Genomic DNA, 12,829 nt, shown 5'->3' with positions numbered 1-12,829 from the left:
TACTGTCGAGCAATTGATAGAAAAGCGCAAAAGTTATGACAATATCTAAGGCAATGATCATGAATATAGGCATCATGTCCGTGTCAAGTAGACCGAAACGGTTATGCATCTACTACTATTACTCCACACATCGACCGCTATCCAGCATGCATCTAGAGTATCAAGTTCATAAAGAACGGAGTAACGCATTAAGCAAGATGACATGATGTAGAGGAATTAACTCAAGCAATATGATGAAAACCCCATATTTTTATCCTCGATGGCAACAATACAATACGTGCCTTGCTGCCCCTACGGTCACTGGGAAAGGACACCGCAAGATTGAACCCAAAGCTAAGCACTTCTCCCATTGCAAGAAAAACTAATCTAGTTGGCCAAACCAAATTGATAGTTCGAAGAGACTTGCAAAGATATCAAATCATGCATATAAGAATTTAGAGAAGATTCAAATAATATTCATAGATAAGCTGATCATAAATCCGCAATTCATCGGATCTCGGCAAACACACCGCAAAAGAGTATTACATCGAATAGATCTCCAAGAACATTGAGGAGAACTTTGTATTGAGAATCAAAGAGAGAGAAGAAGCCATCTAGCTACTAGCTATGGACCCGTAGGTCTGTGGTAAACTACACACGCTTCATCAGAGAGGCAATGGTGTTGATGTAGAAGCCCTCCGTGATCGAATCCCCCTCCGGCAGGATGCTGGAAAAGGCCCCTAGATGGGATCTCATGGGTACGAAAGGTTGCGGCGGTGGAAAAGTGGTTTCATGGCTCTTCTGGTGGTTTATGGGGAATAAGAGTATATATAGGAGGAAGATCTAGGTCAGGGGGTCGCCGAGGGGCCCACAAGGTTGGGAGGCGCGCCCTACCCCCTTGGGCGCGCCCTCCACCCTTGTGGCCGCCTCGTGGCTCTTTCGGACTTGCACTCCAAGTCTCCTGGGTGTCTTCTGGTCCAAGAAAATCATCGAAAAGGTTTTATTCCGTTTGGACTCCGTTCGGTATTCCTTTTCCACAAAACTCTAAAACAAGGAAAAAACAGGAACTGGCACTGGGCTCTAGGTTAATAGGTTAGTCCCAAAAATCATATAAAATAGCATTTTAATGCATATAAAACATCCAAAACAGATAATATAATAGCATGGAACAATAAAAAATATAGATAAGTTGGAGACGTATCAATCTCAAAGCAAATATGATGAAGAATAGACCCAAGGGCCGTAGATTTCACTAGTGGCTTCTCTCAAGAAATAGCACACGATGGGTAAACAAATTACTGTTGGGCAATTGATAGAACCTCAAACAATTATGATGATATCCAGGCAATGATCAATATATAGGCATCATGTCCAAGATTAGTAGGCCGACTCCTGCCTGCATCTACTACTATTACTCCACACATCGACCACTATCCATCATGCATCTAGTATATTAAGTTCATGGAGAAACGGAGTAATGCAATAAGAACGATGACATGATGTAGACGATATCTATTCATGTAGGAATAGACCCCATCTTGTTATCCTTAATAGCAATGACCAATACGTGTCTTGCTACCCCTTCTGTCATTGGGAAAGAACACCGCAAGATCGAACCCATCACAAAACACCTCTTCTCATGGCAAAAAAAATTGATCTAGTCGGCCTAACTAAATCAAAGATTCGAAGAAGAAATATGAAGCTATAATTAATCATGCATATAAGAGATCAAAACTCATATAACTTTCATGGATAAATAGATCTGATCATAAACTCAAAGTTCATTGGATCCCAAGAAACACACCGCAAAAAGAGTTAGATCAAATAGATCTCCAAGAGACCATTGTATTGAGAATCAAAAGAGAGAGGAAGCCATCTAGCTACTGTCTAGGGACCCATAGGTCTACAATGAACTACTCACGCATCATCAGAAAGGCACCAATGAGGATAATGAACCCCTCCGTGATGGTGTCTAGATTGGATCTCGTGGTTCTGGAACTTGCGATGGCTGGAATTGTGTTTTGTCGACTCCCCTAGGGTTTCTGAAATATGTGGGTATATATAGGCCGAAGAGGCGGTGCGGGAGGCCATCGAGGTGGGCACGACCCACCTGGGTGCGCCTGGGCGCCCAGGTGGGTTGTGCCCCCTTGGGGCACCCCTCCGGTACTTCTTTGGCCCATGTTGTTCCTTCTGGTCCATAAAAATTCTCCAAAAAGTTTCGCTGCGTTTGGACTCCATTTGATATTGTATTCTATGATGTAACAAACAAGCAAAAAACAACAACTGACACTGGGCACTATGTCAATAGGTTAGTCCCAAAAATGATATAAAATTGCTATAAAATGATTGTAAAACATCCAAGAATGACAATATAACAACATGGAACAATCAAAATTATAGATACATTGAAGACGTATCATGTGCCCTGTTCTCCCTCCCTCGTGTGTTGCTTTGGGTTCCTCAACGTGCCATTTGGTTCTAACGAATTGAACTACAAACGGGCTTTCCTTTATCCTCCTTGTACGCCAACCTACTGACAAAATATGATTTCTAACTGCCTCCTCCGGCGGGCTCCTCGTGCGTCCCGACGGCGGTGTTTCTCTTGCATTGGCGGGCGGCTTGCATGCTCTTTGGTAAATTTCTCTCTTTTGGATGGAGGTTTCGTATGGGAATTGAGTAGGCACTAATTAAGGAAGAGAGGTTAACTGATGGCAGTTCGGATTGCGTGCGCTACGTGATTGTAGGAGTTGCCGATGCGGGGTGTGATACTCATACTATGAGACTACCCATAGTGGGGAGTAATTTAGACTAGTGTACCTCGCAAAAAAAAAACTTAGACTAGTGTGGAGTACGGCCACTCAATAAAATTGTTAAACGCACGTACAAAAGGGATTAGATTAAGGTTAACTGTTAGATTTATTTAGGGAGTCTAATCATGCGGTGGTAATTGATCCGATGTACTTACATTTTGTGGGTGTGTTAGAGAAGATTTTGTTTGCTTTTTAATAGGTAGTGTAGATAATGTTTTCAGAGTTTTCGATAAAGCAAGGTTCTGTCCGTGAGTTCGACCGTTTCTCATCTACTGAGACTACCGGTAACTGTTGTATATGGAAAGCACATGACGAGACGACACCACACGTCGGGGCCGGAAGGGAGCCAAGGTCCTCCGTCCACTTCCCATCCCCCGCCCCCGCCCCCGCCCCGCGCATGCGACACCACGTGTCCGCCCCCCATTTCCGTCGCCCCCGCGCGCCCTCCCCGAGGTGAGATCACCGCATCCTTCTCCTCCTGCTCCGACTTGCGCTCCCCATCGCCGCTCCACTCCCTCGACCTCGAGAGCCGCGAGCCGCCCCATGACCGTGTCCACGAGCCCCTATAACTAGCCCCGGTCCCGAGCCAAATCCCTCCCGCTACCCGGCCCAGCACCCCCGCATTTGGATGGATTCGGCGGCCTCTACAAATCGCTCCCCGCTGCGTCCCGCCGCCGCCGCCACCGCCACCGCACGCCGAAGCAGCAGCTCCGTCCGCCCCGCGCTTCCGAACCGGTGGGTTTCCCTTTTTTTCGCTCTCCGTTCGCGCGGCCTCGTTTCGCCGCGCTGCATTTTGTCGTTCTCGTGCCGTTCAATCTGCCGCTCTGAATGATGTGCGTGTGTTTGGTCGAGGTTCCCGTGCAGTGTAGCGGCGAGCAGGCTTGGGGTCGCGCCCGGGTGCGGAGGAGGGCAATTCGGAAAGGCAGGTGTCTCGATTTTCGTACTTTTTGTTCGTGGGGTGCATCCGTGTCTCCGTTCTAATTGGTGGATTGATCCGAGCGGATTTTGTGTCGTGGTGCAGGCACAGCGATTTGGGTCCTTGCGGAGTACTACGGCGAGAGCTCAGACTGGTAATGCTGGGAGAATTGTGACCGAGGTATCGCCGGCGCTCAAGTGTTCTGTGTTCATGCCCTGCATGGTTGTATAGCACTGTATTTGTTCGTCGATCCATTTAGCTACCAGTGTAGTGTTTGATATACATTCATGGTCAGTCGGGATACCGTCCTGGTAAAACCTCACGCTAAGCGAATATGTTTGTATTCATTAACTGTATGACGCTGAATATTCTTATTCCTCGTTCTGTACCATGTTATTATTTTTGCTAAAGTGCATGTTCATTCTGTAACACCGTCAGGAAAGGGAAAGCGCAATGGCGGGTACCGAAATGCCCTTGAAATATTCTTCCGGCAAAGCATCCCCTCTAGGAGTGTCACAGGTTGAAAGTGGTCTCAACTTCGCGATTTTCTCTCAACATGCTTCTTCTGTCACCCTCTGCATCAAGCTTCCTGAGAGGTACAGACAACCTTTCCTAAATTGTGTGGTTTTGTTGCTTTCAGTGTCATTTAAGTTAACTGTTTTTGCCTTTTAGGCCAGGACTCGTGAATCCTGGTTTTCCGCAAAACTAGTTGTTCATAAAGCCAAAACACATCCATACGTCGCACTTTGATCAAGTGTTTGTGTATGTTGCAGATCGTGCACAAAACGATGTTTATTTGTTTCCCAGGTTGCCATTTTGTTAGTTGATCTTGGGTGTTGGCCTGGTTGAAATAACCTTTTGCTGATCAGCATTGTGCTTTAGCTTGTTTATCTCGCATTCTCTTTCCAATGAAATATGATTTGTCTCATCGTCTGACATACCGGATTGCCCTGCAGAGGAACCAAGGATGAAGAAAGTGAAAAAGTTGTGGAGTTTGCTTTAGATTGCCAGAAGAACAAAACTGGAGATATATGGCATGTGTCGGTGGAGGTATTGTTATGAAGCTTTGATGTTATCTGTACCTTTGAAGATAAGGCATTATTCTTTTCAACATTGACAACTTGGTGTGGCTGACATTTATGGAACAAGAATCCCATCATTCGTCTCATGTGTATCTGTATTACATATTCTTCAAAACAAGATTTAGTTTTATGAGAATCATATATTTTGAAAGCACTGGTCTTATCATGTCAACTCATTCATAAAAAGAAACAAAATGCACTGATGAGTAGTGCAGGCTCATAACTTTGGCTATCTCACTGTGTCACTTCTAGCATGTTTCAGTTTACTGCAAGGATTTTTGTGGTTTCTGGATGAAATCAGGGAGAAAAACCCTTCAATAAAAAAAGCTTCCAGCATGTTACACATCTATCTTTTTTGGTCTTGGCTGAAAAACATATCCGTATGTTCTTTACAATATTATTGTTGGGAGGAGAAATCATTATGTTCTCTTTTGGTCTTGGCTGAAAACACATCCTTATGTTCTTTACAATATTTATTGTTAGGAGGAGAAATCTGTGCCTATTTTGCTTCTATTTATTTTCCCATGCATATATGCTGAATGAAGCCTTCTATAACTGTACTTTCAGGGGTTGCCCACTTCTGGAGTTCTTTACGGATATCGTGTTAATGGTCCTCAAGGATGGGAACAAGGCCATAGGTTTGATAGCAACATTATTCTTCTTGACCCTTACGCGAAACTAGTTTCTGGTCGAAATTACTTTGGGCTTGATAAAGGGCCCAGCCAGCCTTTTGGAACATATGATTTTGATAGCTCTCCTTTTGACTGGGGTGCTGACTACCAGCTTCCAAATTTGCCTGAGGTACTAGAATCATTTCATAGAAGAAATGCAGAAAGCATCCCGAACATGAAGTTCACTGCTTTTCTTCTGTTCTTTAATCTAGACAGATCTAGTTATATATGAAATGAACGTTCGCGCTTTCACTGCGGATGAGTCAAGTGGGCTTGATCCAGCTGTTCGTGGAAGCTATCTAGGATTCATCGACAAAGTAAGTTTTAATTTCTTCTTATTGTGTGGCTTGTGACCACAATTATTTGTTTGGTCCTTACTGGAAATTATTAGCGAAATAAATATATTCCCACTATTATTTTAGTGATCTAGTTTTGGGAACCTGATATGCATATTAGGTTTCAGTGTTCAAGGCTTCAAGCCTATTGTTTAATGACTTATGCATGCAATAGTTGTGGTTTTGTAGATCCCACATTTGCTTGAACTCGGAGTTAATGCAGTGGAGTTGCTACCTGTTTTTGAGTTTGATGAGCTGGAGTTCAAGAGGTACCCTAACCCAAGGGACCACATGGTAAAAATTCTGATATGCCACTTTGTGCATGATGTCATCATTATGGTTCATCAGTGGAATCAATTGTGGAATGACTTTTCATCTTCTCAATTGGAAGGTCAATACATGGGGTTATTCTACAATCAACTTTTTTGCTCCCATGACCCGCTATGCAAGTGCTGGTGGTGGACCATTGGCTGCTTCCAGAGAGCTCAAGCAGATGGTCAAGGCATTGCATAAAGCTGGTATAGAGGTATTGACATCCAGTAGATATGGCAACCTATTGTAGCATTCTTATTCATCCCACATGAGAACATGTGTTTAATGGTATCATCATTTTGTATAGGTTATTCTGGACGTCGTTTACAACCATACGAATGAAGCAGATGATGCTAATCCTTATGTTACTTCTTTCCGTGGCATCGACAACAAGGTGATTTATCTATTTGAGTTATAGCCGACGAAGGCACCTATCTGCTTGTCGCTCTATCTTTTCTTAGTTCTAATGTGTAGGCTGTGTTTTGTTCCGGGTTGAAAAGAACTAGGTTAGAATCGGAATAGGGCTGCTTAACTCAGAATTTGTGTATGGGTTTGCTCACTCCACCCTTTTGACCTGTTATTTTATAATGGGTCAGACAGTCACTGGCCTTAGAAGGCTAAGTAAAATTTGTGACCAGGTTAAGTTAATCTGTTCTAAACCCCAAAGTGTTTAGAAGTGTACACCTGCTTCAGGTTTTACATGAATTTATACCAAAAAACACTACTTTCATTCATGCAGGTTTATTACATGTTAGATCCGAAGAACAACTCTCAACTGCTGAACTTCTCGGGATGCGGTAAAACCATGATTCCTGAACTTCTGTTACTTGATTGTTTGTGACGTGCTTGTAATAGGTGAACATGTTCTAGGGCGCTACCTGATGCTTTGTATGTTCTTTGTTGCTCCGGCTTTAAGGATGTTAATGTATCTTGTTTTGCTGATCCGCTTACTAACCATGTACCTTGCTAATTTATCTTGCGATTGTGTGCTTCTAGGCAAATAAACTGCATATCTGGCTGCTACTTTGTTGTGATGTATTTCAAATGATAAATGTTGATTCAATCTATGTTTATTATCTTCGTCATGCCATCAGACTGAACCTTGCAGCCATGTTAGGTGCTATATTGACTGGTAGAAGGGTTAAGAGTGGTCACCTGGTCATTATTTGGCTGCAGCCACTATATTTCTCAACCCATGCATTGATGTGAGACTGCCACATTGCTACCTATAAGGAAACCTTGTTAAAAAAATATTGGAAGCCTGCTTAATTATCTGGTTGATATAACATTTAGATGGCTAGTTACTTAATGTTCTGGTACGTTTAAAATTTCAAGTAAGTGGAACTTGTGTCTACTCCTAAGTGTTAACAGTATAATTGGTTTAATCCAGGGAATACACTAAACTGCAACCATCCTGTTGTCATGGAACTCGTACTCGACAGCTTGAGACATTGGTATGCACGACTTGCATGTTGTTCTATACTTCAAGCAACTGCATTTTAGTTTATGCATATTTCTGTCTTCATGTTGATCGTTTCTTTAGTCTTCATAATCAGTATAGTCAATGCTTTGACAGCACCTGTTTATACTTGTGTTCCACTCTCACAATCAAGTGCTAACAAGTAAATAAATATGCATGTGGAATTGAACTGTCGGATCTATATGATCAAATCAAGATGATACTGATAGACTGAAATTACTGAAAACTACCTCTATGTTGCAGTACACACTGCACACATTAATTCATAGCCATCAAATCATCTGGGTTGTGACACGTTATAGTTGATGAGGTCACTTGACTTCTTCAGTTAATATACGGGGAGGCCTGGCCTTCAGGCAATGGGAATGGATGACTCGAGTTGCTTGAGCAGTTGATGCCAGCAACAAGTGCCAATGTCATAGCCTTTGAGAAAGAACTCACCCAACAAATGGTTCTTGCACATGGAACAAAAGCATTGGTGGGGAAACTCTGGAACTCCCAATCCTAGGGTGACATGGAAGCTGTAACCATAGGAGGGGAGTGAAGCTCATGACTTCCATTTGTGTTCTTAAAAGAGGTGGGCTTCTGCTTCTATACCCACTCACACCAGCGAAGTGAATAGGAGCCAGTTCGATCGGAACAGGCTAGACCAAAAAAACATGTGACCTGTCTAACCCACACTGAGTTTCTGGTTGGACCGGTTGCTTGCTGTGCCTCCAGACTGAGCCTCGCTTGCCAATCATTCTTGTTTCCTTACTCCTTGGTACCCATGATGTCCGGTCCATACCCAAGACATGGTGTAGAAGCATCAGGTAGCAACCAATTCTCATGGGAGTGGACTCTTGTGCCTTGTGAGTGGACCGACTAAGTATTTTCAACCTTGAACGAGTGACGTCGCTAGGGATCTCCTTATCAAAGTATTGTATGCACTGACAAATCCTATATTAAATGTATTAGTGCAAGGCAGCCAAAGGATCAAGAAAACTGCACTGTAGTAGTTCATTCATATCTTGATACAAAATTCAGACCAAGTATTTTCGTATGATCTCTTTTTCAAAGAATTCATCATTTTAAGTATGTTTTCTTATTTGCATGACTATTTGATGCTTCAAGGGTTAAGGAGTATCACATAGATGGATTTCGGTTTGACCTTGCAAGTGTTCTTTGTCGTGGACCAGATGGCAGTCCTCTTGATGCTCCTCCACTCATCAGGGTAATTTTATAGTTGCAGAACTGTAGTGTTTAACTTCAAATCAGAGATACAGTTTTCCTCTTTTTAATCAAGTGAAGTTCATTGATATCATAAAAACACAAGACATAAGTTCTTACATCAACTATTGTCCATATCTTACTATGGTTGATCGGATACAAATTGTCACCTAATGAATTCACATGAACCAATGCCACCTTGAAGTTTATGGACTTCACAACATTGTATGCTGTATTTGCTTTCTCTTTCTCAGTTGTTGAACTATTTGTCGGGCAGATATTTAGTGCAATCATGCAAAATTTCATCATCAGATATTCAGCTCTTCATTAATGAAGTAGATTTAGAGGAACCTGAGGGTCCTATGAATGTGTGACCTTTTGAATGCCCCCTTACATTTATGAAATTGCAAATGATATATCACACCTTCTCAAGACTGCAACGTTCATCTGATAGCCTACATTAGTGTTTTTTGTAGAATTATCAGCCTATGATGTTTGTTGTTATTTTATCTCATTGTTTATTTTGCTGGTCACAGGAAATTGCCAAAGATTCTGTGTTATCTCGATGCAAGATAATTGCTGAACCTTGGGATTGTGGAGGTCTTTATCTAGTAGGGCGTTTCCCTAACTGGGACAGGTAATTTTGCACTATGTGTATTGAAATTGCTGGATATGTATATTTTTCTTACTTTTGTTTCCTGTTTAGCACTAAACTATTTTTACACTGCGATGATAATGTAGCACAAAGAGTTGTTGTTATTCTAACATAGCTGATGTAATGCTCCGATGATCATTTATAAATTACCCCCTCCGTCCCATAATATAAGAGCGTTTTTAACAGTAGTGTAGTGCCAAAAACGCTCTTATATTTTGGGACGGAGGGAGTACTTAACAACTGCACTCATTTTCATATGGTGGTCCCTTTTGTTGCCTAAACTTGCTGCCGGTAATTTCAAATATATGAAGAGCTGAATACGTTTCAATGTTGTTGGTGAATATTGTCAATATTTAAGATATAGTCAAATGCTCTTGTAGGTGGGCTGAATGGAATGGAAAGTACAGAGACGATCTTCGAAGGTTCATCAAGGTACTGTTTGCTAAATCCCGATCCTGATCTTTACCATTCTCCAAATTCCCGATCGTTTCCGTATATTCTTAAGACAGATCATTAGATGGTTCTGTTCATGACCTTTTTGTTGTGGCGAAAAATTAAGTATCCTCTATCTTATATTTATATTGACAAAAACCAAGTTATAGATATAAAACTCAGAAAGATAAAAAAGGCCAGAACAGCTAAAAGAGAGAAATATTACCACAGAAGAATATAGAATTTTCAAGAATGCATGAGGCTTCTCGGCCTGTTCAAATTTACTGACCTAATTTTCCATGGACTGCTGTTGCTTCTACTCACTCATGCTTTCCATAGCATAATGTCTTTTAATCAATCATAACTAAATCATCAAAGACCTACAACACCAAGATATTTCCTTTTTAGCATCAGTGGATTTTGATAACGTTTGATCTGAATTTAGAGTGCACTTCTGCAAAAGAGTTTGTCCTGATTACTTTCTTTGTTATATTTCCAATTTTATTTCTGCAAGCACTGATGAATGATTGAATGCCGCTAATTTTGAGGGTTTTTGCAGGGTGACCCTGGTATGAAGGGGGTGTTGGCAACTCGTGTGTCTGGATCTGCTGATCTCTACCAGGTATTTTGTTCAGATGCGCTCTTTCCCTGCCTGCCTTTTTATCCATCAGTTGAAGATTTTCCTTGCTTGGTTATATCATCACTAAACATACTTTCTTTTGGAGCCCTGTTTCTTGATGTTTTGTAGTAGTTTTTAAAGTATTTGTAAATTCCTAAGCTAAATACAGGAAACACACAATTATGTGTGTGTTTGCGAAAAAGAAATTCCTGAGCTTAAGCCTTCAGTGTTGTTGAAAGTTGAAACTATACACTTGCTATTTCCATAGTGTCATCAGGGTGCAGCTTATGCTCTTAACATATGCAACCTCCAAATTTATTTTGTACGCAATTCTAATTGCAGTGTTTTCAATGCTCATTCTGATTAATTCCTGCAAGATCCACCGAAATGCTTAACGGTATTGGCTGTACTCTGAATATTGTTGGAGATGTCATTTCGAAATTTAAACCAGTTCTCTATGTATGGAGGTGGTAGGAGCCTCTGTGAATAAGCTTTGAGACTTCTTTTTATGTGGAAGATTTAGGATTACATAGTTCAAAACAGGACGACGTGTAAAATCAAGTTTTGATGTGATATTGATTGGCAGGTGAACCAGCGGAAGCCTCATCATGGTGTGAACTTTATAATAGCACATGATGGGTTCACCTTATGTGACCTTGTTTCATACAACTTAAAGGTAACTCGAGTATTACCAAAACACTATAAAGTTAAGGTCCTTCTATACAAGTAGTGGTGTCTATGTTAATATGCTTTCTGTTTGACCAAAATTATATAGCACAACGATGCTAATGGAGAAGGTGGACGTGATGGATGCAATGATAATTTTAGCTGGAACTGTGGTGTTGAAGGTACCATCATTACTCATTATCATGCGTTGCTCTTCACATTGAAATTAGCAGCTGAAAAGAGAATTTTTTCTTTTCTTCGAGCAACCAAGGAGCTCTGCCTTTTCATATATAAGAAGAGAATTGGCCAGTTAATAAGGAAAAGTGGCTGAAAACTGATACAACGAGCCATACAAACACACCGGCCCCGAGGCTGCACCCCCAACTGGCCGACTACTCTGCCACCCAAGCGACCCTAGTCGACACCCTACCACACGACCCGGAGTTGCCCCTCCAGCTTACAAACATCAGCAACACAGCACTCGGGCCCCGAGGCCGCGCACCCAATGGGTCGACGACTCAACCACCCAAGCAGCCAGAGGAGACACCCAACACACAGAGGCGACCTCCAGAGCCGCCGTTCTTAAGATATTTGACTGAAGTATAGTATTGCACAACAAGAAGGAGAACACAAAATGCTCTTTTAGTTTAAAATTAATTTTGTAGTATGCTTGACACTGAACTCATGCATAGTCTTAGTACTGGAGCTTTCTGTATCACGATTAGACCAAATACAACTATGTCGCCTCCAAAGCGGAGTAGCCCAATTCTGCCCTTCTTTGCGGAGTTGGATTCTCTGTTCTTGTGATGGGCGTCATGTTCTGTCCGTTTGTGTGGATGGCATCTAGGCCAGGGTTGGTTTGGTGATGTTTGTTGTAATGTCTGTCTTGTGACCGTCGGTTGTGGTCTTGTCTTGAGTGGTCGGTTGCTTCAGCGTAGTCTTAGGCTTCTACAGTTACTACTATTTTTATATCAATGCATCGAGGCGCAAGCTTTCTGTTTTCTCAGAGAAAATACAACCATGGATGGTTATCATATTTTGGAAGGAACATTAGTTCAGTTTGTTTCACTTAACGCCATCATGTTATGTACTCCCTCCGTTCCTAAATATTTGTCTTTCTAGAGATTTCAACAAGTGACTACATACAGAGCAAAATGAGTGAATCTACACTCTAAAATATGTCTATATACATCCGTATGTGGTAGTTCATTTGAAATCTCTAAAAAGACAAATATTTAGGAACGGAGGGAGTATATATTGATATATTCGTTGCTTGTTTTTGAAAGATTTGAAATATTAAATGTTGGTAACAACCTATTTTGGTCTTGTTGCCAAACAGGAGAAACAAATGATTCAAATGTATTAGCTCTGCGTTCGAGACAAATGAAGAACTTCCATGTGGCATTAATGATTTCTCAAGTAAATATTATTGATCGCTCCACAGTTGGACTTTTACGTGGTATCGCATAATGTAAAAATTACTAATTGTGTACATTTTTTTGTAACAGGGCACCCCAATGATGTTGATGGGAGATGAATATGGTCATACACGTTATGGAAACAATAATAGCTATGGACATGATACCTGCATAAATAATTTCCAGTGGGGACAGGTTACATATTATTTTGGTTTTCCATTCAAAATGTGTTATGGATGTGCCAC

The 12,829-nt window shown here is 41.5% G+C and overlaps 1 protein-coding gene across 1 annotated transcript in view; it reads left to right on the top strand.

Annotated features, from left to right (window-relative positions):
• The first annotated feature begins 3,180 nt into the window (after nt 1-3,180).
• LOC119310305 (isoamylase 3, chloroplastic-like) overlaps nt 3,181-12,829 on the top strand; it is an 11,596-nt gene continuing 1,947 nt past the window's right edge. Inside the window, exons 1-20 of the mRNA XM_037586100.1 lie at nt 3,181-3,524; nt 3,654-3,711; nt 3,811-3,885; nt 4,144-4,301; nt 4,662-4,755; nt 5,355-5,588; nt 5,671-5,775; nt 5,983-6,087; nt 6,185-6,319; nt 6,413-6,499; nt 6,845-6,902; nt 7,496-7,559; nt 8,699-8,798; nt 9,331-9,431; nt 9,830-9,881; nt 10,441-10,503; nt 11,087-11,176; nt 11,276-11,348; nt 12,506-12,585; nt 12,675-12,783. Coding sequence (XP_037441997.1) covers nt 3,418-3,524; nt 3,654-3,711; nt 3,811-3,885; nt 4,144-4,301; nt 4,662-4,755; nt 5,355-5,588; nt 5,671-5,775; nt 5,983-6,087; nt 6,185-6,319; nt 6,413-6,499; nt 6,845-6,902; nt 7,496-7,559; nt 8,699-8,798; nt 9,331-9,431; nt 9,830-9,881; nt 10,441-10,503; nt 11,087-11,176; nt 11,276-11,348; nt 12,506-12,585; nt 12,675-12,783 — 1,948 coding nt within the window. The 5' untranslated portion in view covers nt 3,181-3,417. The remainder of the gene's footprint in view (nt 3,525-3,653; nt 3,712-3,810; nt 3,886-4,143; nt 4,302-4,661; nt 4,756-5,354; nt 5,589-5,670; nt 5,776-5,982; nt 6,088-6,184; nt 6,320-6,412; nt 6,500-6,844; nt 6,903-7,495; nt 7,560-8,698; nt 8,799-9,330; nt 9,432-9,829; nt 9,882-10,440; nt 10,504-11,086; nt 11,177-11,275; nt 11,349-12,505; nt 12,586-12,674; nt 12,784-12,829) is intronic.

The sequence above is a fragment of the Triticum dicoccoides genome, chromosome 5B, assembly GCF_002162155.2.
Source record: "Triticum dicoccoides isolate Atlit2015 ecotype Zavitan chromosome 5B, WEW_v2.0, whole genome shotgun sequence".
Taxonomy (NCBI): domain Eukaryota; kingdom Viridiplantae; phylum Streptophyta; class Magnoliopsida; order Poales; family Poaceae; genus Triticum; species Triticum dicoccoides.
Note: the sequence above shows the minus strand (reverse complement) of the source record. Positions and strands in the feature narration are given on the sequence as shown.